The following is a 27,350-nucleotide window of genomic DNA, read 5'->3' as shown; positions in this document are numbered from 1 at the left end:
TGGTTCTAGAAATTTTGTTTTTTAGAAATCGCAGAGAATTATGGCAGAAAGGAATGCCATTTTCTTCATTTAAAAAGTCTGACTTTAAAGAAGAAGAATTATTTAAATATTATAATTAAAAAAATTAAATCTATAGCTCTTGAAGGAAGAACTGGTTCTCAAATTGTTTATTCTGTATTTCATTCCAATATTATGCATCTGAAATCACCATGAATTTGTAGCCAAAATATTTTCAATATTTAGCCATCTTTGATTTCCTTCAACTTCTGACAGAAATATTAAGTTCCACAAATAATGGACAAAATATAATAATAAAACATTTTTTTCTTCTACCTTATTTCCCTGACTTGAGTTTTACTTCATTGAGGACATTTCCTGGCTCTATGGTGTCAAAATGGAGTTTGGGGGTCACGAAGTTTCTGAAATATCTTATTGACAGTACAGAGCTGCAACAATCAGGCCCTATATCCAGAAAACATCAAAATATCTGCCTATTTTAAGAGATTATTTTTTAGTGTTTTGTTTTTTCTTGTTTAGTAAATTGTCAAATACTAACTAAACATTCCAATAAAATACTATTAGCTAAAGAGAGGGCTTAATATAAGTGAGTTACTACTACTCACCAGGCAGTGTTTCTCCACCTTAAATACTCATTAGAATTATTCTAAGGATCTCTACCTCTAGTGCCCAGGGTGTACCTCAGGCTAGTGAGAGCAGTGGCCTGGGCTGGAGTTCAGACATCAGTAGTGTTGAAAGACGCCCAGGTGATTTCAGTATGTAGACACAGAGCCTCTCATCTAGGGTTCTTCGAAAGATCACAATAACAGTTATTAGAAGACCTACCCCTTAACATCTGAACATACTGGGCTTTTGGGAAGCAAAGAGTGGCAGAGATGACTTTGCAGGATGAGTCAAGACTGAGTTGGAAGCTTACCTTCTACCAACACCAATTATGCTAACTTGGACATACATTTTACTTTAATCTGAAATTTCATTCCAGCTTTAGCACTAATCTTTAACACTTAATAGCATTATAGCAATTTTCTAGTATTTTCTATATCACATCAAGAAGTTGATAGGTTCAAAATTTCAATCTAGTAGTTTTGATTCAAGTAGCCATATGACGGAGAGTCCTTTAGTTTGATATTCAGCTAATGACTCATGGTTATGAAGATTTAGATTTTCGGAATTTCAAATCCAATGGGTTGATGTTAATATTTCCATAAGCCTTATTATTGTGTCCTGAGTAATGGTAAGCCTACTTACTAAAACAATGTATTTCGAGAACTTTGTTACATTAATGGACATCCTCAATACAAATGAGCCTTACACATTCATGAAAGGAAAGCAGGTCTGGAAACTGAGAAGAAGCGATGGAGAGAGGCTGAGATGAGAGAGAGGCAGAGAATTTGGACACTCATCTGTATTTTGTCATTTTTTAGCAGTTTAGTTGTGGATGCATTATTTAATCTATGAATCTTAATTTCCTTATATACAAAACAGGAATAATAATATCTACTCTAATTATTTCACAAAATTCTCATGAGGCTCAGATTAGGTCATTCATTTATTCAACAAAATTCCTTCTTTATATCCTTCACACCTAGAGTGCTGCCCAGCCTGTTAGTTGTTGGATAGCACTTTAGTTGTGAAAGATATATAGAAGGAAAATATTGCCTTGAAGAAGTTAGCAAATATATTAGTAACTGCTCACATTAAAAAAAAATTTCACATTGTAAGCCCTTTGAAGAGGGCTTGCTCTTTAATCTTTATGTTTCCACATCTCAATACCTAGCACAAAACATAGGAGGTGCTAAAATATTGGTTATATGAATGAATGAATTATATAATTCATTTTTTGAGAATACTTTAATACTATAGACTGGGTCTCTGTCGAACAAGTGGAAATGAGTAAGGTGCAGATATAGTTTTATTTTTTTGCTGGTTTAAAGTACCATTTGAACTTGGTAACCTAACCTGAGATCCTTTCAAACTACAGCAATGGTTAATTTTTAATTGGAGTTTGATTCAATTTAAGTAGTATTCCCTTTTTTCAATCAATATTTCAACAACATCAGGAATACCTGTTTTCAGCTTAACATCCTTTTCATGTTTGGTATTAATTCAAACTCCAATATTTCTTTAGGAAAGAAAGATAAATTCTTTCCTTGACATCCTTTTTTCCCCATTAAGTTTTTTAAAAAGTCACTTCATAAATGCAATTTCAAACAGCTGGATTCTAATCTTTCCACCTATGGGAAGAGAGTTTGGTTTCTGCAGTGCTCCTACTTCATGGTCTGGATCACACTCAGCACACAGATTTTTTTAGCCGGGATGATGCAGCCAGCAATGTGAACTTGTTGTTGTGCATTTGGACTGTGTACACATGTTATTCTAAACTAGGTCAGGGGTTGTGGTAAGTGTCTTTTTCTATACTCTTTTAAGAGAATGAGAACAAATGAATAACTGTAATATCCTTTTCATACTGGGTCACAGAAATAAATACTTTTGAGGATTACGATACAAAAAGGGTTATCCTCTGCAGCCCCATGTGTCCTCAGTATAGCTGGAATAACAGAATTTTAGACTTGAAAAGACCTTTGACTTGATCCAAATCTGCCATATTCTAGGCAGACAAAGTTGAGGAGAAACGAAGAGGCTATAATAATAGTTAGCATCAGTGTGGTCCTGGGATGCTTTTCCTGAGGTTTTTATATACCAGCTGCATACTTAGTAGGACGTATTATGCAAATCTGTGGGTGCTCCTAGGAAAAAGCTCACAGTCAGAATGCAAGATAATATTCAATGTAAAATATGAATAGATGTTTATGAGCTCACATGTATATAATTATGTAATTTCCTTTATCCTTAATTGCTTAAATTGATAGTAATACATTGTTTGCACATTTATTTTAAAGTCTTATAAAAGTAAATTACATTTTCAAATATTGATTTGTACAGACTTCAGGGGTCCCATGTTCAATGTGGCCTACAGGGATTTGGGTTGGGCTTCATCCTATTCTTTATCAGTGGTCTCCAACCTTTTTGGCACCAGGGACCAGTGCTTTCATGAGAATCTAATGCCTGTTGATCTGAGGTGGAGCTGAGGTGGTGATGCCAGTGGTGGGGAGTGGCTGAAAATACAGATAAAACTTTGCTCGCTCACCTGCCACTTTCCTCCTGTGCGGCCAGGTTCCTAACAGGCCACCAACTGACACCAGTCCACAGCCCAGGGATTGAGGACCCCTGTTTTAAGACACTCACATGGCCCTTGGAATAGATGCTTCTCAGGTAGCAGAGAGCACGCATTATTTTCCCATGTTTATGTTATAAAGTCAGTGCTACCCCTGCCTGGTATTAAACCTAGTTTTTCTTAGGCACGAGATTAATGAACACCAGATAGGTTAAACATTTTGCTCAGAGCCTCGCAACATCTAGTGACAAGTTGTAAATAAAATATATGCACCTCCTTTTATCAAGCCTGAGCTCCCAAATTTTATTGTAGCCCCAGTCACTGCTGCACAGGCTCCTCATCCTTGGAGGCATGGAAATCCACCATGGGGTTTTTCGAGCTTCATAGCTATGACTTCTGCTGAACAGGTCATGAAAAGAAAGCACCTATGTTACTCATTTCATAGGTTAGAGATGTGGGGTGAGTAATGTATAGCAGGCCCTGGATTTCCCCTGAAAAACTATCCTATGCATTTCATAGAAGGAAGTTCCTTACCGAGATTATCTTTCTCTGAGTTCAGTTTCCTCGTATCTCTAGGTAGACTGAGTTCTCAAACTGTCATGGAACACAAATGGGGAAGAAATAAAAATAACCTACGAGCACCAAGCTTGCATTGACTATTTCATGCTTTATATTGTACTTTTTCAGAGTGCAAATTCACCTGCACCAGCGGTAAATGCTTGTATCTTGGTTCATTGGTCTGTAACCAACAGAATGACTGTGGGGACAACAGTGATGAAGAAAACTGTCTCCTGGTGACTGAACATCCACCTCCGGGCATCTTCAACTGTAAGTCCCTTTTATTTACCTTGGCATCATTACATTTGTGTTTTTGAAATGTTTAGGAAGTAGAGTCCTGTAGAAATGGGAAGGATGTTGTTTTCTTGAGTAAGAAAAGAGATTTGCATTTTCACAGAGGAAATGTTTTCTTCTTTTAGGATAGAAAGATAGTGTGGCAAAAAATGGAAAATTTATTCTATTTTCAGAGATGACCAGTGGCACTATGTTTCAAAATAGGCTTTTGGTACTTATCTTAGAAGCACTGACTAGATTCAAGAAAATAATATCAATTTAGTATTCTTTCCATCAGTGTTGTAGAATATTTAAAGAGTAATTTTAAATATTTAGAAGTAAAGAAAGATATGTGGAGGGTCCATAATTAATCATGTAATTAAAATAAGAAAACAAAAATTTATATTGGAGTTTTTAAAAAGGTTCTGATTGTATGTTTTTCTATTTGATACTGGATGGAAAACAACTTGAGTGAGGTGTTTACATGTGTGAATCCTAAGTCTGAGACTTTGAGCATTTCTTAATTTGAAAAGGTGAAATTAGAGTTTGAAGTTCATTGATTTTTGTTTGATCTCATGTTTTTATGAAGAAGGAGAGAGAAAGCAGATTTGAAACACTATTGAACTTCTGTTTCTTGTATTTCCTTGGGCTCCATGAATTGGGCTGAGGATGAATGTTTTTGCAGTTGTGGAGGAATGTTTGTAGCACTGACACTCTTCATGGGATCTTCTTACTGAGGTCATTTCTTCAAACATTCAGCTTATTCTGCCCAGTTTTAGCAACAATATTTTGAGGAGTTATATTTGTTGTTATTTAAAGCTTTAACATTTTTGTTATGAAAATTAGATTACATAAATATTGATACTGTACTGTGAAATTGAAAGAGATATTTAAAAAGAAACAATATTCTCTGTTCCTCCTGTATTTTTATATTGGGGGAAAACTCAGAAAACAACTGTGCCTAGCAAATTTTAAGCCTGCTATTTACACTTGCTAAATTCAAGAGTCTAATAGTGAAATTATTTTTCTCAAAATTTTCTGTTTATGTCAGTTTGCCTTTTCTGATACTAAGTTCTTAGGGTTCCATCTCTATACTTTCGAAAGACAATTTAAGGTTAGATGTGTGCTTTCGTGGTAGTAGGTCCATGTGTCTCCCTCAGTCATGTTTTATGCAGTAGCCTTTGCAGTTGTCAACACTGTAATTTGCATAATACAGCTTGTCTGGGTGCAGGGAAGGGGTCCCTGAAGTGATTGTCCTGCCTGTTGCAAGCTGGACTGCTACATTCAGATCCTGGCCCTGGCACGTACCCAACAGTTGGGTGCCTCTGTGGCCTGATCTGCACAGTGGGTCATGAGAATGGTTATCATAAAGATTAAATGGGATGGTCCACACACAGCAATTAGAAAAGAATCTTGTGGGTACTAAGTACTTGATGTAGGTCAGCTAGACTCAAGCCAGGGAGTCTTAGAAGGAGAAGAGCAATTAAAGACAATTTCTTGTTTTGTTTTCTCTAGACTTGTGTAACAGCAAGCACATACATGATAAGCTATGGAGAGACTACTAGGACTGTGTGTGGTACGTTGACTGGATTTGAGAGTTCTATGTGAAAAGCAGGTGGACAGAACCTTTGGCCCTCTGTCCTAGGGCACTTCACAGACTGTTTTTATGAATCTTGAAGGTGCTTATCCTTCACTTCAGGGTCCTTTCACTTCAGTCCTCCTAATGTATCGAACCCCTTCTCTTCCCTCTCTTTCCCTTCCCCTCTTTCTCATCAGTTTTCTTTCCTGGTTTTTGAAGTCTTTTTATTTTTATATTTTCCATCTATTTTAAAAACGTGAATACTTTAATTTTTCTTAAAAGCCAGATGAAGCAGTTACATCCATAAATGGCTCAACATTGCCCAGGCAGCTTCAAAAGTTTGCCCTAACAGAGGAATTTGAAGTTCCTAATGGCAAATTATTGGTCCCTCCAGTTTAGATATAAATAAAGTGTGTTGTCTTTATAGTGAAAATGGGAGACTATTTACAATGTGCTCTTTTTTTAAGAAGACTGAATGACAAAGGGCAATACCATGGCTGTGGCTTCTGGTTGATTGGGTTCAAGTTCTAGCTTAAGGAAGTGACTGGACCCTTTTAAGCCTTAGTTCCTCAATCTTTGAAATGAGAATAATTGCTACTATATAAGGTTTTTCTAAGGATTTAAGAGAAATAAGATACATGAAAAGAGAAGTCTACAAATACATCATTACTATCATCATCTTCACTCATTGTGTGGCCATTTCTTGGGGAGGTGGACCGCCATGACTTTGTATCATCTGTCTTTCATGCAGGAGCCACTTTATTTATGTAACAGAAGTTTCCGTGTGTCTGAAAGTGAGTTCATCCCCAGGGGTTCTGAATGTTTCCCATACATACTGTCCTCTAGACAGGCCTGCCAGCTAAAGGTGACTTGCTCTGATCTGGCCAGCAGTCCCCTCTATACTGCTTTCCCCAGATTATCTGAAATCACCAGAGGGAGCCAGGCCCTCCTGTTACAGTGAGAAACTTGCTCTGAGTTTATTGTAGTTGGTCCATTCTTTATTGTCAAGTACCGCTAGGAAAGGATATAGCTTCCCTGCTCTTTGCTGATGCTAGGTGTTGATCTAATATTGAATGAATATTTTCTCTTCCCCATACCCTGTTGTGAAAGAATACAGAATAAACAATGGGTATTTGCTTCCTATAAACAGCTGTATAATGAGGTTTAGCAGCTTTCCATTTGTAAGTGGGTTCGAATGGGTCTACCAACAGGCTTCCTGTACCAGACAGACGGTGTCCCTTTATGCAGTGCTAACTCTGATGATAAACCTCCACTTCCTCTCTACCTTGAAAACTTAAATTATTGTAGGAATTCTTGTCTACAAAATGTTGTATTCTAGAAAAACAAATAGAGCTTCTTCCATGTTCCTATTTCAGAACAAGTTTTGTTTCCTTGATCTGGTTTGCCCCCACCTGGAGAAGACATTCAGTATTCTGCCATTTGATTTCACTTATGGCAGAGCAAGCTGGACTTTTCAGGACTTCCAGATGAGTTGGAATTGGTTTTCTGCCTATGTAGTGGGCATAAACCATGGCTCAGATGGTCATCTCTGTCTCTCATTTGATATTTGCTTAAATTTAGCATGAATTAAGGTTAGAAAGAAAATGTTACTGCCATTTATGAAATCATCAATGCTAATGATAATGGAAGAAGGCATTATAGTAGCTGTAAGTAACTGTTCCCTTGAAAACACTGAATTTCACCTGCTTCTCTATTTTTAAACTATGGTCAGGCTGTCTATTGGCTGAGGCTAGTTTATTTTTCTGTGAGCCCCAAAGGGTTTTATACAGATGTAGAGTACTGGACTGGTATTGATTGTCTCATAGGGAAAGAGTTTTGCTGGGTACATCTTTTTACAGAAGAAGGAAAATGCTATCAGCCTAAATTGCCAGCTTTTTTACAATAAATTTTTTTAATTTTTTACTTATAGTTGGAGTACAATATCATATTAATTTCAAGTATACAGCATACTGATTAGAGATCTATATAATGCACAAAGTGATCACCCCAGTAAATCTAGTACTCCTCTGCCCCATACATATTTTTTATAATATTATTGACTATATTCCTTATGCTATACTTTATATCTCCATGACTATTTTGTAACTACCTGTTTGTACTTCTTTATCCCTTTCTTCTTTTTCACTGACATCCCACAACCCCTTCCAATCTTGCGACCCTCAAAATGTTCTCTGTATGAGTTTGTTTCTGTTTCTTTTGTTGTTGTTGTTGTTGTTGATTTTGTTCTTTAGATTCCACATGTATGTGAAATCATAAGGCATTTGTCTTTCTCCACCTGATTTACTTCATTCGGGACAACACTCTCTAGGTCCGTCATTCAATATCTTTTCCCATCCCTTTATCTTTAGTCTGTATGTGTCTTTTAATCTGAAGTGAGACTCTTGTAGGCAGCATATATAATTTTCTTATGCATTCAGCCACTGTATCTTGACCGGAGCACTTAATTCTCTTTCATTTGAAGAACTTTTAGATAGATATGTAATTATTGCCATTCTTTATTCAATTTTTGATACATACTTTTTCTTCTTAAAGAAGTCTCTCTAACATTTCCCATAATACTGGCTTGGTGGTGATGAACTCCAAGTCTTAGCTTTTTCTTGTCTGTGAAGCTCTTTATCTTTTGACTCTGAATGATAGCTTTGCTGGATAAAGTAATCTTGGTTGTAGACCTTGGGTTTTCATCACTTTTTCAACAATTTTGTTTTTGTGCCAAGATCTGTCTTGCAAAGTTTCTTTTGAGAAATCATCTGCCAGTCTTATGGGTGTTTCCTTGTAGGTAACTAACTGCTTTTCTCTTGCTGCCTTTAAGATTCTCTCTTTGTATTTAACCTTTGACATTTTAATTATGATGTGTCTTGGTGTGTGCCTCTTTGAGTTCATCTTTTCTGGGACTCTCTGAGCTTCCTGGGGTTGTATGTCTATTTCCTTCACCAGGTTAGGGAAGTTTTCCATCATCATTTTTTCAAATAGGTTTTCAACTTTTTAATCTCTCTCTTCTCCCTCTGATACCCCTATGATATGAATGTTATACTTGATATTGTCCCATAGTCTCCTTAAATTATCTTCTTTTGGAGGATTCTTCTTTCTTTTGCTGTTCTGGTTGAGTGTCCTGTGCTACCTCTTCCTCTATATTGGTGATTCGATCCTCCTCTTCATCCACTTTGTTGATTCCCTCTAATGTGCTCATCATCTTAGATATTGTATTCTTCATTTCTGACCAGTTCCCTTTTATATTTAATATCTTCATTTTTTGTTTTTTGACCTCTTTGTTAAACTTCTCACTGAGTTCATCCGCTCTTCTCCTAAATTCATTGAGCATCCTTATAACCAGTGTTTGGAACTCTGCATCTGTTAGGTTATTTGACTCCACTTTGTTTAAATATTTTTCTGGAGCTCTGTTTTGTTCTTTCATGTGGGGCATGCTTCTTTGTCTCCCCATTTTGGTTGCCTTTCTCTGTTTCTATGTACTGTGTAAAGCTCCTAAGTCTCCCAATCTTAGTAGCATGGCTTTGTGGGGCCCAGTGGCATAGTCCTGAAAGGGGTCCAGCTGCAGGTCATGTTTAGCCCCAGCCTATGCCCCTCTGCTGCCACCTGGTAAGATTCAGCAAGCAATAAACAGATGGCTGCCACCCATGCTGTGCTTATGATTGTCTTAAGAGGCCACACAAAAACTGATGCTGGCTGCTGCTGTTGTGGGCCTTGGTGCTGCTCAGCAAGAAGCACAGGGCATGCTGAGGACCACACTGGATGTGGCTTGGGTAGGGCCAAAAGCTGGGAGGGATGGAGTTTCAGGGAATCCTCTGGGCAGAGTGACCACTGTTATTCAGTTTGATGATGTCTTCACTATAGTGGTGCTTGTGTCCCCATGCTAGGAGTGAGGAGGGCTCAACCAAGGATCAATGGATACCACTAACAGTTCTTCCCAGGAGAAAGCCACCCCTCCTGCCATCGCCAAGTCCTACAACTCGGTGTCCCTCCATATATCCCTGGCGCCTCGACTCCAGCAGCCACCTCAGAGCTGGAGCTCAGGGTGAACGAGTCTGTCACTGCAAAAGTCCGGTCATGGTCATGGCCCCTTTAAGGGGAACATCTGCAGCTGCTGTAGCCTCTGTCTCACTTAGCTCACATGAGACTGGGAATACTTACATCTCCTCCCACTCCTACCATTCCAAGGTGATTTCTTAATTCTCTCCTTTAGTTGTAGGGCTTCTGTTCATCCAGATCTCAGGCAACTGTATTTGCTGTTTACTCCATGGTTTTGTGAAAATTTTGGTGTGTTTGCAAGAAGAGACATACAAAGCCTCTACCCTCTACACCATCTCGACCAGAGCTCCTAAATTGCCAGTTTTTCTTGTGTCTTTTCTCTTTAATGCCACTGCATCAAAATATTGTACTCCTGAGCACTAAAACTACAAATGAAATTATTTATTAATTATAAAAATAAAAGTATTAAGTGACTTCTTTAGTTATTGTACCAAGCATTGTGGAGAATGAAGGAAAACAGATCCTGTTATCAAGGTGCTTATAGTCAAGTTAGGGAACTGAAAGATACATGTACAAAAATGAACACAGAGTATTTAGAGCTGAGCATTTCCTGCAATTTGTGGGTCAGGAGCTTACAGAGAATCATTCTAGTTGGACTGGTAGTTATAGTGGATTTGTGGAGTAGATGTGCTGGGTGTCACGCGGAGGACAGTGTTCGGGCAGAGAAAAGCATAAGTGTGGAGAGAGTGAGGACAGATGGCCTGACTCTACAGAAGGCCTGGGTTAGGGGTAGCCTGAGAGGGTTGCAAAGGTGGGTTGTATCCATAGAGAAAAGCTGGTAAGTCATGCTATATCTTCTGCCCTTGTCTCTAAAAAGACACCTACTGCCTGTGGGTCCAATGTCATGAGTAGGGGAGAGCTGCACAGTCTGCCTATTGCTCTGGGTGATGCTGGAATCACTGCTACCAGCATTTCACTCAGTGGACCTTCTGCCTCACCATTCCTACCAAGCTGAGTATTTACTGTTACACTGCATTTTCAGAGCCTCTTTGTCACATCTTGGTGGGGGAGAGCAGAGTTCCTTTGACTTGTCAGAAGCAATAATTATATAGCCTTGCGAAGAATTGAGTACTTTGAAAGTGTTGGCAAAAACTGACTTTCCTTAGGCAGTCACTGGTAAAGAATTCATGTTACTAGTCCTTCATAGTAAAAAAGTTGGTACGAAGCCAGCAGTCAATCAGAACAACTTTTACATTCAACTTCAGTGGAATTTCTGATTCTCCCAATTCTACTGGAGGGGGAAGTTGCTTCTTTCTCAATAGGTGACCTCATAAAACTGAATCTCAAAATCCAATGAACCAAAGCTAATAAAATGTATCCAATTAAGCCAGGAATTTAACTTTAGGACTTTTTCAGAAGGAAACTTTCTCTCGCCAAGTCCATTTATAGTCATAACAACCAAATAAGATAAAATTTAACATATTAAAATCTGGACTCATTGTCTTTCTTCCCAAACCAGCTCTTACCACTTTCCTCAACTTTTTTTCCTTTTTTTTCTTTTCTCTTTTTCTTTTTTTATTTTTTGGCTAAAGGATCTGGCACCCTACTTGTTACCTATGTTCAAGACATCAGTCATTTTAGGTACTGAGCTAAATTACCCTGTACTTCACTTTTGGCTGTCAACTCCCCACCTCCCAAGTATGTTTGTTTGTTTATTCATTCGTTTACTTTATTGAGATATAATTGACATACAGCACTATGTAGGTTTATAGTATATAGCCTAATGATTTACATACATTGTGAAATGAATACCATGATAAGTTTAGGTAACACTAAGTATTTTGTATTTGAGACCAGGCTCATAACCATATAGAGAGCCTATCCACAACCAGCCTTCACAAAGACTAGACATTTTTTTCTATAATTTCAGTAAACATTAACAATAATTCTCTAATAACATCAAATATCCTTTTAAAATTCATATTTTCCCAATTGTCTTACAAATGTGTGTTTTGTTTTGTTCCATTTACAGTTTGTTTGAACCAGGACCCAGAGAATCTCAAAGCATTGCTTCAAGATGGATTTATATGAACTTAAGAATTTTTCACTCTATATCCCCCTCTCCATGCCCCCCATACTTCTTGTAATTTTTGCTGAAAAGGTCTGGATTGTTTGTTCTATAGAGTTTCCATACTCTGGATTTTGTTGACTGCTTTCCCATGAAGTTACTCAGTGTGCTCCTCTGTCCCTTATAATTCCTGTCAGTTGGCAGTTTGGTCTAAAGGTTTTGGGGAGATTGAGGTTTGAAAGTTGTGTATTTAAAGCAATTTTATAGATGCTGTTGCCTTCCATCAGGAGGCATATCCCGTCTGGTTGTCTCTCTGTTGTATGATAATCATCGGTCATTAGGGGTTACAAAAACAGTCATAAGCAAATTCTATCATTTTTTTCTCCATTAGTTAGTGAGAATACTTCTATAAAGAGAAACTCTCTGTCAATTATGTGATTATTATGAAATAGGTATCAATATAGGATCAGTTTTCTTAATAATGAGAAAATTCTCTATTGCCTTTAAGAAGTAACCAATGAGATTTACTTTGTGTCATTATGAACTGATGAATTAACTAACATACATTTGATTTTTACATGAAAACTTTTTAAGAAACCTCCTAGCTATACTTAGGTAACCAACTCCCAGGTCTTATCCAAGATTCTGTCAGCCCCAATGGTTTGTTCAACTTAAAAGAGGTGAAAGTTCAGGAGTGCAGGGTCTGACCCTGTCCCAAAGCCCCACAGCACCCCCACAGCAACTGGGAGTCCCATGAGCTTACTCCCTCACACCTGCTCATCACCTCACCTGGTTGATCTTTCCTTTTCTTCCAATACATTCTTAGGTTCTTCCTATCCTTTGTCCTCCCCTATCTACTTCTGACTTTCTGAAGTGTCTTCTTAACAGCCCTATGCCTCTGAGCACACTGCCCTCGGCTGTACCTACCTTGTAGACTCCAGGGCTGCAGTCTGCTCACCAGCTCCTTCCAAGAAACCCTCCGTTGCCAGCAGGTACTACATCATGGTTGGGCATGGCCTCTACTCAGGCAGAGCTCTCAGCACCCCTGAGAATCCTTGCATTTCCCCAGTTGGAACCCTCTCCTTTCCTTCACACTTGTCCAGATCTGCTCTGCTTGCCTCCACCTGTCCTCCATCCTTTGTGTCCCACCCCCTGTCCCTTTCCATCTCAGTGCCAGCTTACCTCCTTCTGCATTGGGAAGATAGCTAAACAGCTGTCTGACTGCTCCCTCTCTAACCTCTTTTTTCTAACCACTGTACTCCCCTAGCTACTTTTCCTTGGTTACTTATTCATTGCCAAATCCAGTGAACTATTTTTCTGTTTGATTTTATTATTATTATCTCCACAATTGATAAGGTTGATAATCCCCTTTCTGAGATTCTCTGTTGCCTTGAGGTCGCAGGATCTGTAGGTGTCTGGTGTCTTTGGACACCTCCAGCTATTCCTTCTCTTTGGCAGCTCCTTGGTCCCCCAGGTACCATCCTCGGCCCATACTTCTCACTCCTTGCCCTTGCCTGAGTAATTCCAGATATCACATGGCTTTAAAACCATGCCCACATTCTTATCTCCAGCCCAGACAAATGTATCCAACTGCTTGTAATACCTCTTATAAGCTCCGAAACTCTGAGCATCTAAAGCTGAACCAATTATTTTCCCCTCCACACCCAGACTAGTTCTTTCTTTGGTATTTCCACTCCCCGTAGCCAGAAATGATTTCTCCTACTTGGAACCTTGTAGCACTTTGTACCCCTCTTAAAGTGCCTGTTCTGCTTGTAAAAGTATAATTCCCACTAGATATTAAGCTCTTTGAAGACAGGGGCTATGTTTACATCTTTGGAAGCCCTGGCACTCTTAACATAGCCTGGGCTGTCCATATGGACATTTGACAGTATTTATTTAATTGAACTGAAAGCTATCTATCCTTTCTCTGCTACTTCCCAGCATGCTGTCAGCATAGCTTTCAATTGAACAGTGCCTGTAGGTTTCTGCTGTAGCCATTGTGCCTCCTATAGTGCATATCATATATAGCATAAGGTGCATGGTGTATGTAGCATATAGTACCTGGCATATATAGTATAAGGTGCATAACATATATAGCATATGGTATGTGGTATATATAGCATATAGTAAGTGACATATATAGCATATGGTTCATGGACCTGTGAATATTTGTTGAGTGAATGGATGAATGTGATTATTTTAGAAAACTCAAATCTGACTAGAGGATGAAAAAACTTTTGTTTGGTGTGGCCGAGTACCCTGCTAGTGGCACTGGAGCATTGCAAAGACCTATACAATCCAGTGAGCCTGCATGATAGGACACAGAAAGAGATGATATACTCCTGAAAATTGTCTGTCATTACAATTTATATTTAGTTAGTATTAACACCCAAATTAACCAGAGTATAAACCTACTCTAGTGTAAAGTGTTTATTCTGTGATGAATAGTATGATAGACTTTTACTGAGTTTTACTGGGGGCAAGATTTCTCAATACAGCAACCTTTAAGAGACGAACCTTTTGGCTTCTGAATATCCACATACTAAATGAAGGGCTGATTCAGATCAAGCTCAGAAGAAATGTGAAATGCTTCCTGCCCAGCCCAAACAAGTATGTGTGCTAGAGTGTGTGAGTGTGCGCCTATGTGTGGTGTGTGCATGTGTGGATGTGTGTGAGCATGTGAATGTATTTCTGAGTTTGGGGGTGGTGTCTAGCTTCAGTTGCCTGATTAGTACTACCAGGACAGGTCCCCATTTTATGCCAAGGTATCCCTTGCACCCTGAGTCTCATATTGCTACTTGGAAACCATGTTTCCTGTGGGCACAATGTTATAATCAACATTATAACCTGTGATTAGTTTCCCAAGTTGGTCCTACAATTTGTTTTAACTACAAAGTACAATATCAGGCCCTGGATTTCAATCCTGGAGTCACCACTCACAGACTGTAGCTTTAGACAAGCTGCTTAACCTCTTCGTGACTTGATTTTCTCATTCATAAAATGAAAGTGATAATATTGGTATTTCCTTCAAAGGGTTATTCTGTGAACCTAATAAAATAGTTTAGGTAAAGCAATTAGAATAATGCCTGGCATGTAGTAAATACTCAATTAATATTACATTTACAACCCTGTTTCTCTATTCGTTGCCTTCAAAGTTTATTTTGAAATAATTTTCAAACTTTTATTATAAAGTTACAAAATTTATCCTTGTTATCATTCTGTCTTTATGCATTTACATTTTTTCGCATTTACAAATTTAATTTTTTCTGAACCAGTTAGGAGTAATTTGTAGACATTGTGTCTCTTTACTTCAAAATACTCCAATGTGTATTTTCTAAGAAAAAAATTCTCTTCTATAACTGTAGTATACTTAGTAAAGCCCAAAAACTGTAACATTGATACAGTACTATTTTCTGCGATGCAGTACACATTAAACTCTCTTACTTCCATCGCATCTTTCATAGCAATTGTTTGTGTTTCTCGGCAAAGGCTCAGTGGACAAGTAGTGGGAATGCTGCTGGGGAGGAGGCTGCACTAGGAGACCTCTCAGATCCCTTCCAGTCTGGATCCATTGATTGTCATCTTGACTGTTCAAGAACAAGAGCACACAACAGGAGCTCAGAGATCTTGGTGTTTTTTTTTTTAACCTACTTTTGTTTCCCATGTATTTCATCATCTCTCACTCAAAGAGAAGTAGCAATACTCCCTTTCTCTGATGACCAGTGGATGCGAGGAGTTTATCTGAAAGCTTGTAGCTTCCTAGTGGTAGGGATGATGGAAGCGGAGAACTGCCATTTGCTGAGTCCCAGGAGTTGATAAGCATCATCTCATTTATCTCTCAAAATCATCCTAGAAAAATTTCATAGGAAACAGTGCTCAGAGAGGTTAGATAATTTATTCAGAGTCACACAGCTAGAACATGCTGCAGTTGGGAATTGAATTCAGGGCTGCAATTTTGTTTTGCTTCTGGACATTGTTTGTTTGTTTTCCATGAATATTTTTCAGTAAGATAAAGATTTAATCATCAGTTTTTAAAGATTTATAGAGTTTGGAGGGGGTGGAGATCAAATCTATTATTATGAAGGTCCATAAGTGAGTGCTCCAAGAACAATTGTTGATAGGACAATTTTTAATTGATACGCAGATAATGTTAATCTTGGTTTCATTCTGGATTTTCAAATAGATTACAAAAAATTAACCCAAGAACCCAGTGTAACAGGGGTCATTGATTTTATTGAGTTCTTTTGAGTTTCCTTTACTAATTGATTAATTAATCCTTTCTTCCATTCTGCATGGACTGTGTGTACTGTTTACGTTTCCTGGGGGAAGTCAGTTCCCCTCTGTTTTACTTTCTCCATCAGGAGGGCGACTATAATGAGAACTGACCTGAATGATCGTGTGGCTCAAGTTTGATGAGACTCAGTGAATAGAGAGACTATTTCTGCCATTACTCTATTCTATTTACTTTCTGTGAAAGATGTGGGCTTTTAGCCTGAGCTCTTTGGCCCCTACATCTGTGCCAGCGAAGCACACATGGGCCCCTGCCTGCTTCCTGGGTCCTTAGGCACACAGTGGATTAGACTCTTGATGTTGCTGACAGCAGGGAGGGTGGGAAAAGGATCTTCCAGTGTGTTGTTGTCCCGGAACATGGTGAAATGGGGTGGTGTGGGCTCTGAAGTTTCTTTTTGCTTATTTCTGGCTTACCTCGGTCAAGGCTGGTAGTAAAGCCTGCTTTCAATGAATCAAGTTGTTCTGCTAAACCTTGTGTATTCTTTTGACAAGGCTCTCTACCCCCTTTTTCAACTGAAAAAAAAAAAGAACCTGTAGCAAAACAATTATTGACTTGTGTGAAAATGATATTTCAAACAAGGTGAGAAGGAGGATATGCATCTCTTAGGCTGAGGCTGATCATGTTGCAGGTGGTCACTGGCAACAAGTTTCCACCTAGTTGTGTTTTGGCAGGTAGGCCACAGAGGCGCCACTGGTCAAGCTCTCCCTCCTCCTTTACCCCCCAAAAGGCAGGTCCCTTCCCTGCTGCCCACTTTGGTTTGCTGCCTTTGTTTCTCTAAGGCAGCTTTCTGATCAATTAAAATCTTGTAGAGTGTTGAAAGGCAATTCTGCCTTTCCAAATAAACAAAGGCAGAGAGCAAATGGGAGGGAAAGTTTCTATAAATCTTAGGCATCATTTCCTCCTGCTGTGACACTAAATATACGTGGATAAAAACAACCTCTTAAATTTACATTTTGATTCTGTTACTGCTTTCATGTATGTGGGGCTGGCCCACTTCAGATGAAATTTTCCACTTCTTTAAATATTTAGTAGTCTAGCGTGGATGTTAATGAAAGTCTGGCGGTGCTATTTTGAGAATTGCAACAATGATAGTAATTTTCAGTGTCAGATTCCTGCTTAGCAAAGGGGGAGAGGGATGGGAGGAGGAGAAGGGGAAAATGGTTTCAGTTCTAATAGAGTTTGCCATCCACTGGGCTGTGCCAGACAGATGGGTCATGAATACTGTCTAGACGTTCTCTGCCTGAGCAAAGCCCTGGTCTCTAAGGACACGAAGGCTTAAGTAGCTGGGGAAAGGCAGGACAGGCTCTCCTGTAATCAGATAGAAATCAATGTAGATCTGCTTCCTGCAGGAGGCTGAAAGGTGGGGAGGTTAGATTCAGAGGGGGTCTTGAAAGAAAACACCCTCTACTACTGATCAATTTTAGTGCAAACTTGACAAATATTAGGCATTAGAGAGAATGTCAAAGGAGAGTTGTAGTATGGTAATACTATTGATTTAAACTGTACTCCACCACAGAATTCAGAATGATTTAATTCATACATCTTTGAAAGGCTAGAGAAGAACAGAAAAGGAAGACATTTCCTCCTATCATTAAAACAAGAACACAGACTATCGGGTGACCTGCATTAATTGTGTGTGTTGATGAACCTGGTACTGCTCCAGTTGAGGCTGTCCTGACTGTTTATTTTCATGGGTTTAGCCTCTTAATTAGGAAGGGTTTTAGAGACTCATCATTTCTGATGAATCTCTGAGAACTTCCCAAAGCTGGATCTCATCCCAGCCAGCTCTGCTAATGGTGGTTGTATAGGAAATGTAAAAATTTCATAAGCACCCTGCTTGGGTGCACTTGAGTGCATGGACACTTCTGGTGGTTGTTTTACTCAGTATTTCCTGGGTACCAGGAATGGAGTTTACATGACACAAGTAGTGAGTTTCTACATATGAAAACTCTCAGTCTAAATGTAGTGGTGGTGGTGGGAAAGTGGGATGTTGCTATCAGGACGAAATTATGGGAGAAGGCAAGGGGACCACCAACAAGAAGAGCATGACTCAGCTCAGCTGGGAGGGGCTTCATTGTTAGGCTTGATGTCAACAATCATATATTTGCCCTAGGTAAATTACCTAAAGTGTCTGTAGTAAAACTTGTAAGGAACCATCTTTGAGAAATCACAAAAATAAAGATAGAATTCAACTGTCATGTGATGAGACCTGTCCTGCAGAGGTGGAGTGACCGGACCTCCTGAGGGTCAGGCCTCTGAATTAAGCATATGGCCTGTAGCTCTTTTAGTCATATCTCAACGGAGACACCATCAAAGGCTTTTAACTTGGCAAAACTCCAGCAACCTAAATTTAGCAATAATCATTTTTTTTTAACTCCTTCACTCATTCTTGTTATGTCCTAAGAGCTCATAGCAGAGGGAATAGTAGATGGTTTTTGCTTCTTCCTTCCCAGGAAGAAAAGGGAAATCAAAGATCAAAAATGTACACAATTTCTGGACAGGAAAGAAAGAGATCCTGTGTTCAAGAGCTGCAGCCATAAGCAGTGAGTAAGTCCATCCTTGCTCCAAAACAGTTCTCAGAAATATCACTGAGGTCACCTAGAAGGTACAACAACAGTCTTTCAGAAAGGTGTCTTGTTTCTTTAAAACCCTTGCTTGCTGTCCCCATCAGACTCTTACAATTAGGGCATAAACTTTCCTTCCCTTTGGATAACCTATAAGGAGCATCCATTTGTGGCCACAAAGTGCAATGTGGGGACGTGATACCAACTTACACTCACAGCCTCTGGTGTCTGGAAGGCAAATGACAATACTTGGCAGAACTCCAGCATGTTTTGGTTCTGTTCACTTATAATCAGAAGAACAAAACATGCATCTGCCTATTTCAAAGACTCCAAAGATTTTGGGGGGTGCCTCATGTATGTGCCTTGGCTACAAAAATATTGTTCCTCCTCTTTGAGAAAAGGCACCTGTCCTCACTTTGACACACACCTGTTCTGGAAGGGATGACTGGGTATTTTGCCTCCTTATCTTTATCTCTTTATCTTTAGAGGGAGTTCTGGGCCTCCATTATTCAATTGATTCTTAAAAATGAGAGAAAAAAGGAATTGAGCTAAACCTCTGACTCTTTTCCCTTTAGATCTTGGAAGGAAGGCCCAAATGTTGTTCTTGGTAAGGTGCAGCGGTGGGCCATGCTCAGACTGGCACAGTCTCTCTAACAGTCTGGGTTTGAAACAGGTAACAAGTTGAAGCCAAGTGGCCACTCTCCCAGTAATGGGGGGGAGTGGCTAAACCAGGCAAGGATAATTATTTATCTTCTATAACCTGATTTAGGTCTGTGTCTGTAACTTGACATAATTTTCCACAGAATGGCAACCAAGAGAGATGCCCCTCTTCTTATTATGTATACTTTAAAGGTAGAAATGTTGAGTATGTCTTTTTCATAGGGAGAGGGCTTGGCATGAAATGAATATTTTCAATGCCAGTGTGATTCCAAAAGGTGGAAACAGTCTTCATGCTCTCAGAGCTACCAAGACATCCTGCTAACTCGCCAAAAGGCCAGCAGGACCAAGTGGCCACTGCCTCCTCATACTTTTGTCCATATTTGTTTACATGTTGAGACATTTTAATCTGGAAATGACAAGTACTGATGGCCAGTGCAGTTGGCTTCTTCCAAAAAACAAGATACCAGGACTGATTAATTTTCAGATGTTGTTGAAAGAGAATAAGTTATTGAAAGATAATGTCTGGACAGGAGGCTGGAGAGTACTCTAGAGCAAACAAGTTTGGGGTAGTTACTTGCAGAAAATGATATATTAAATAATATCAACATGTATCCTTTTGGGAGGCATATTTCACAGAAAGTATTTTTGTGAGTGTTGAATATGGGAGAGGCACAGGGCTAGGGCATGGGGTGGTTGCAGGTGTATGGGGGATGAGGTGGGGGGGGTGCAGGTATACATGGGAGGGGTTGAGGAGGTTCAGGATGTGCAAGAGAATAGTCGATGGGGTGGGTGCAAAATATATGAGTGTGGGTGATAGAGTGGGTATAGATTATACAGGGGGGGAGAGGGTGGCTGCAGGGTTTACAGGACATGGTCTCTTCAGCTTTTTCCATCTGGTGCTATAACAGGGCACTTGAGATGTTCTGTAAAAGTTCAGGATAGTTTCTCCAGTGCCAGCCAGTGTGTGGGAAAATTTCCTTGAATTTGGTGCTGAGGTCAGTCTGTATCATGAGAGGCAGAGTATTGGAGAACTCTTACTGTCTTGAGCAGCCTGAAAGAAGGAGGCAGGAGCACAGTAGGTGAGCAGAGATGTCATATAGGAATTGTCATTATAAGCCAGCTTGCTTGGAAGTAAGGGAAGAATTTCAGGAGCATTACTAGAAAGGTAGGTTGGGGCCAGATTCTAGAAAGTCAGGGATGTCAGACCAAATAGTTTCTATTCTTTATCCTGAAGGTTTCTGAGGAGGAGAGTGAGGATATGGTACAATGCAATTACATGTGTGAAGGTCCTTAGAGATCACCTTGTTCTGCACTGCACTTCATAAACAAGGGAACTTAAACCTGAAAGTGTAAATAACTCTTTCAAGGTCACGAAATAGTGATTGGCAGAGACTCTGGTACAATGCTTCTTATCTCTTAGGCCAGTTATCTTTCCACTGTATAATGTCCTAACACTAACTTGTCAGGTAAGGCAGTGGTAGAAAAAGACAAAGAATAAAGGAGTCACCTGGAAGGACCCTTCTTCAGTAGGGTATGTGACCTTTAGGTGAACTTGATATGCAACATGTGAGGGCAGAGACACAGAAACATAACTAGGAAGGTTATCAGAGAGGGCAGACCCCCCGCACATTTGTCACCGGTTGCACCTTTTCAATAGTTTATGAAGATACTCATATTGTTATGATAGTTGTCAAGATGATATAAAAACAGTTGGGAGGAATGAGTGTGAAAGCTACCTCAGGAGATGAATACAGGAGTAGTCCAAGTGTGTCCCAGCTTGGCAACATACCCTGTTTTGGGGCGTCCCTCAGTGTGGGGCCTGCTGTTGCTCTATAGGCCACATCTCACTGTGGTAATCTCAGGGCCCAGCACAGCACCCGGCAGCCTTCAGAGGCTCTCAGTGCTGTGAAAGGAGGAAGTGAGGAAGGGAGGAAGGGACTGAGGTTATTTCAGGGCAAAGGACTGTCTGGGAGAGGCCAGCAGGGACTAGAGGAGGGGGAGGACCCCTGGGCAAGTCTCTGAAGGGAATGGGAACCGGCACAGAGAAGAGGAGGAGCCTCCTTCTGGGAGGCTTGGGTAGAACTTAGTCACTGAGCTGAAAAGGAAGAGGAACATTGCCTCATGGGGCAGATCTTCCCAGTAAAGGGTAGTTGGGGTCTTCTGCCACCAATCAGCTTGGGATTGGGGAGTTAAAAAAAATACTAACATAGGAAACACCCACAGTCATAACAATCAACATCTTGGTTGTACTTTACAACTTTCTTTAAAGTTTTAAAATATTTCTTTGTAAATAATAATTGAGGTATAATTGACGTAATTGTAAGGTATTTAAAGTGTACATCATAGAGATTTGATACATGTATGCATTGTGAAAGGATTCTCCCTGTCTAGTTAATTGACACATCACCACCTCACATATTTATCTTTTTTGTTGTTGTTGAGAACATTTAAGTTCTACTCTCTTAACAAATTTCATTTATACAATGCAGCATAACCAATCATAGCCACCCTGTTGCACATTAGATTCTCAAGCTTTATTCATCTTATGGCTGAAAATCTGTACCCTTTTACCATTTCTCCCTATTCCCTTACTCTCCAACACTCTATAATGCATGTGTGTCATGGGATTTAATTGTGTGCAAATATAACATTTGAATAACAGAAGGAATTGTATTTGAGGAAAGATATAGGGTCCGGTTCTTTTCCCCTTTGCAAACAAATGATGATGGACTTTGTTTTGGTTTGCTGTTGGTGGTGTATGTTTGTATGTGTGCATTATGTTGTGGTATATGTTTGTATATGTGCATTATGAAAATCAGGAGACCTGTGAATTGCTGTAGTGTTACACAGAAACTTTGGGTGTAATGTTCAGAGGGGCAGGATGCTTAATGATGTTTTTCTTGGATGCCTAGCACTGAAACTTGTTTTGATCCTGAGTGACAGTAGATTTTTGCATTACTTATGTCACAGGAATAAGTTAGAATACAAATCAGCAGCTTCACTACTCTGTGCAGTGACCTTGATTCATTAGCACCTTGGGCCTGGGTTTACTCCGTCCCAACAGTCCCTTGTGGCTCAAAAAAGAAAAAACAAAACAAAACAAACAAAGAAAAACATCTCAATCAGTGATTTGTGTTATTAACTTGAATAAGATAAATATTGAAGACAATATTTATCCAACAAAGGTATTTCTTTGTAAATAATAATTATTTACAGGTTTTTGAGAGGTGTTCATCAGGGCATAAAATGTCTACTGGTACCCACTAAAATTAGAACCCCTTCTGTGTGACTGACCCATCTGTTTGTTACAAAGTACCAGGTACACCACCTGCCTTTCCCAGTGTTACCCCTGCTCATTATCTTTCAACCCCCATCCCTAGTATTGCTGTATAATCTGTTCATTGGAGACAATAATGACGCAGTGTGTGAATTCAGAGTCTGGCACCTAGTAGCACCTTGATAGAAATAGAAAGCTGTGATCACAGCATTAAAATATGCTAACAAGCTGCAGGAGCTAATGGGCATCACTTTTACACTGCAGATGTTCATTCCGGCACTAGTGCTGATTGTAGGGACGCTGCTCATATCACAGTATTCGATGGTTGTTTTTGTTTATTATAGTGTTTTTCTCCAAAAGGGACTTCCTATCTTCTTTATAAAGTGTGTTGCTTTTCTGGGCTTACGATGATAGAAGAACTCCCTTTAGTAAGACAGAGAGAGTGAGCAAGAAATAGAGTTCGGTGGGAAAGCACTATTAATGATAATGGTAGTATACAGTCATTTCATTAAAATAAATTAGATTTTATCATGTTTGTGGTTAATGTTTATCTAGATGGAGTTTCTGAGCTCAAAAAAAGAGGTTCTGAATGTGTTAGATAAATGAATAAAAGAATTCCAGTGTACGAAATTTAAAGGGATGATTTAAGTACATTATATTACATTTTAAGCATAAAGAATTCTGAATTTCTGGCTTATAGCTTTATCTTGTTTTGCTTCCTGGCTCATATTAACAAATGACTCCATTCTCTTCATAATTTTTGCTGTTATTAATACCTCAGTGCACCCTTTGCTTCCCTCTCCCTTATTGGGTTGCTCTCATTTTGCAGAAGACAATTGAGTGAAAAACATATTTAGAGTGAATGGACAAGACAGCCAGATGCTATCTACTGTACAGGGCTGGTGGCATTTGACCACACTGAAGGACAGCTGCCTATGTAAGGAGGGTAACAGGAAGAAATCCTTGGCGAACATTGGGAGTTTGCCCAAGCTGCAGGTCCAAGCAGCTGGCAGAGGTGAGGTGGGCAGGGTGCTGAGTGCATTCGGGGCTCAGGCAGACACATAGCCAGCCTTGTCTAGAAGGTGTTGGGGAGCAGGAAAGCACTGTGTACCTATGACAAGAGCTGTTGTATTGGATGTCTTGCATTGCCTTGGAGATCATACAATCCTGAGACTTCAGATATAAATAATGATCATTTATAAATTAATCTGATTATGAAATATCCTACTTGATGTATACTTTGCTCGATCCCGCAAAGCAAGGACAGGGCATGGAACCAAGTATGTATTCGATCAGTATTTGTTGAGTGGATTCATATGCACCAGTCAATGTGCTGGGCAATCCAAATTGTGTAAGACTTTGGTGGTCCTTACCTACAAAGAGCTTAAAGTGGACTGATGCTGGGATACCTGCACCCATGGGCAGACACAGGACCTGGGAAAAGAGGCATGGGTATTGCTGGGGAGGGCCCAGGAGAAGCTCAATAGAGGACCAAGCATGCTTAAGCACATCCTAGCACCAGGACTGGGGATTTTCCAGAGTTGGCAGGTATATAATTTTACTCAATGGTCACTTGGGCATGGAGCTAGAGGTCTCCAAGCTTTTCAAGGGTCTACACAAATATTGGAAACCTGAAAAAAAAAGTGGTACTTTCTTCATAATAGGAAAAGAAAACTGCACAATTATAATGAACTTATATAATTAACTGTCACTAGAACATAACGGCATATCAACTAGTCAACTACGATTCATTGTCTCAGGTAGGATGTCTGTCCACCTCAATGGTGTAGGGTGTGTCTGTGAGGCCCATGCAGGCCAAATTCTAGATATATATTGAAACTAAAACTAAGATTTAAAAACTCTAAAGGATCCAGAAGAATATATAAAATATATTATGTATAACCTATATATTTACCCAGCTAAGGATCTTTATACTGTCAATTGATGAAATAAAACAGATACAGTAAGTCTGAAAAGTTCTTAGTTATGAAATGAGTGTTCTAGGATAAAGGAGTGGCTGAAGCAATAGAGGATATGCTTACTACATACTTAATGATGGAAGAAATGGCTAGATTTAATAGTAGAAGCTTTGAGGACAGCCATTAATCTGAGCTAGAAATACTGTCTGTGAGTCTTGATGACTGACTGAGGGTAGATGTAAACAGGAACTCTTGAAAAGAAGTGGGAGAATCCCTTGATAAAAAGATGTAAAGCAATTTTAGTTGTTTCTGCTGCCTGAATGAACATACCACTCATATTATATACCTGAGACATATAATTTTTTGTTCTATTAATGGAATGTAAAATAATCATGACATGAATGCAGACAGGATGAAGAAGGTGGGTGAGGAAGCACAGATGTGGATGACACATTTCCCCTACCTTCCGAGGTGCCGGGGAGCCTGCGATGAGAAGAGGCTGGAGCCTACAGTGACAACTGCTCCTGATTTGAGAATGTAGAGAACTACCAGGAGCTTCTCAGAATTATCCGAAAGCCCAGACATCCATCCCTCTGAGGGTGTGTCCTCCTCACTGTCCTGTGTATCCTTAATTTTCATGGAAGAGTTGGGCTTGGTTACTTTGTGCACATGCTTAAGGCAGGAGAATAAGAGCAGGTGCAGAGATGTGACCACTGTGCGACTAGGACAGAGCAAGCGTCAGCTCCCTCACCGTTCCTCTCAGCTCCCAGGTCAGCTGTCCAAGAGCTTGGCTGCCCATCTCCCCTTCACTTATGTTCACACCCAAACTGGGTAATATCGTCAAAGACTGTTAGCATAGGGCATCCCTGAAAATATGAACTGAACAGTAAACATTTATCCTGAGAGGAGCTTGCTATGTTCAAGATGAATAAAGCCAAAGTCTCTGCTCTAACAGAATTTATTTGTCAGGCTTAGGTGGTAAGATGTATCTGACTGTTAAAGGAGAGCAGCAAAAGGAGGGCATGGTAAGTATCTATCCCCTATGAACTGTCCCTAACCCCTCATTTGGAGATTCCTGTGCTTCTTCCTCATTTCCTCAACACAGAAAGTTTTGCCCTGGACCTAGAACCCAAACTGCCAGCCTGGCCTAGGCACACATGAGGATTATCTTCATGAGGCAAGACCATATTCTGACTTGAGAGGGGAGAAGGCACCTCTTCAGCTAAAGAACAGAACAGTAGGGGAGTTACCAAAGGGGGTGCTGAAAGAGAAATTGTTCCCAAGAGTCTCATAGACAGCACTCTGTCAACTTATATATGCATGCAGGTGTGTGTATATATGTGTATGTATACCCATATATATGTATATCTGTGTGTGTATATTTATGCCAGGAACATATTCTTCTGGAGTATCTTTCTTTATAGTAGGATTCATAACTAACACATTCCGCCTGCAGCCAAGGTCACTAACATATAGTTGGGGAAATTATATAAAGTGCTTCCTTGTGTAGTTGGAAACTCATTATAGATTTTAATTAAAATCATAGTCTCTCCTTTCTCCAGGCTTTTCTTAATATATCGTTATGGTAATTTTGGAAGGATATTTTGATATAACACATTTTTTCCCGCTTCTTACCTTCCCGCACATGTATTAAACTTTGAAACGCACATACACTTTCTCATCTCTTTTTCCCTTCCCTCCCTCCCTCCATCTCACCATCTGACTCCCTCCTTCACTTCTATTTCTTTCTTCTTTTTCTGCTTTTTTTTTTTTGTCTTAAAGCAGATAACGATGTCTGCTGTCTGTACTTTGGGTTGTTTCAAATGAAGTATGGAATGAAGGTTTCAGCAGAGGCATTAGGGCACCAGGAATAAAAGCATATCCCAAGGGCAGACAGAAATTTCCAGATGGTGCACATCCCTGTGACCGTGGCTCCCTAATACAACAGAAGAAGAAGTCTACACTTGGAGTCTGTTGCACCCTGCATGTCCTGTGGGCTGTGGCCTCGTCTTTTTTGGGTCTTTACAGACTGCCACATCAGTCAAAAAAGACTTTGAGAAGTAAGAAGTAGTTTGAAATGAGCATGGACACAAAGTGTGTGTGTTGGAGGGTGGCTATAAATGCAGTTTACGTTGGTGTTTATTTAAAAATATCATTCTGACCTTTTAAATTGCAAGACTGAAAGATCCCTTAGAATCCTTAGAGGCTTTTTCAGGGACTGAACCTCACGTATAAGACTCAAACAAGCACCTCCTCTGTCTGAATACAATTCTATATCATTTTGAGCAGAAGTCCCACCTTGAGTAATTCTTCTTAGATACCATTTACCATTTATCAGTGATTGGGAACCAATATGGTTTTTTCCATTTTTTCTTAAAGAAGCAACTCCAGTAACCTTATATAAAACACCCAATCATTGTCCTTGCCCTCAGTAAGAAAGGGAAAATGAAATTGCCCTCTTTTCTAGATTGGGAACTATCTCCTATTACAGGACATGCATTGTGGACTTATTCCTACAGAATGTAATAGACATACAAGAAAGGGAACAAAGGAATGAGTCATGAGAATTTCATTTCAACCTTTCTCTGTTTTTTTTCTTTCTCCGGTCCTCTGCCTACTTCATGATATGGATGTTCTTAGTATTTCTGTCTTAAAAAATTCTTTGGACACGATCCTTGCATATTATTAATCTGTAGGCTTTCTATCTGTTCTAAGAATGTATGCGTAGAATATAATAAGGTCATGTGTGTGTGGCCACAAGAGGAAAAGAGAACAAAGCTTGGAGGAAGTTTATTAACCTTAGAGGTCCCAAAGAGCATTCACTACATGCCGTTCAGGGCCACAGGGAAACACAGCAGAGTGGAGGCAGAAGACAGACGTGAGGGGAGAGTTAGGCCACAGGTTTTCATTGGGGTTTCTATGGGAAAGGCAAGGCAGGGCAGGGTAAATAGTTTAAGATTGAC

The 27,350-nt window shown here is 39.6% G+C and overlaps 1 protein-coding gene across 14 annotated transcripts in view; it reads left to right on the top strand.

Moving 5' to 3' along the window:
• Positions 1-27,350, top strand: part of LDLRAD4 (low density lipoprotein receptor class A domain containing 4) — a 432,201-nt gene that overhangs the window by 215,660 nt on the left and 189,191 nt on the right. For 12 of the 14 annotated variants that reach the window (XM_016119839.2, XM_016119832.2, XM_016119838.2 and 9 more), the window contains one exon: positions 3,881-4,021. In XM_016119839.2, coding sequence (XP_015975325.1) covers positions 3,881-4,021 — 141 coding nt within the window. Of the gene's footprint in view, positions 1-3,880; positions 4,022-27,350 lie in introns of those variants that run through there. The other 2 variants (XM_036229814.1, XM_036229813.1) reach the window with 2 other exon arrangements.

The sequence above is a fragment of the Rousettus aegyptiacus genome, unplaced genomic scaffold (assembly GCF_014176215.1).
Source record: "Rousettus aegyptiacus isolate mRouAeg1 unplaced genomic scaffold, mRouAeg1.p scaffold_m13_p_12, whole genome shotgun sequence".
In the NCBI taxonomy this organism is placed as follows: domain Eukaryota; kingdom Metazoa; phylum Chordata; class Mammalia; order Chiroptera; family Pteropodidae; genus Rousettus; species Rousettus aegyptiacus.
This window is presented reverse-complemented; position numbering and strand designations above follow the sequence as displayed.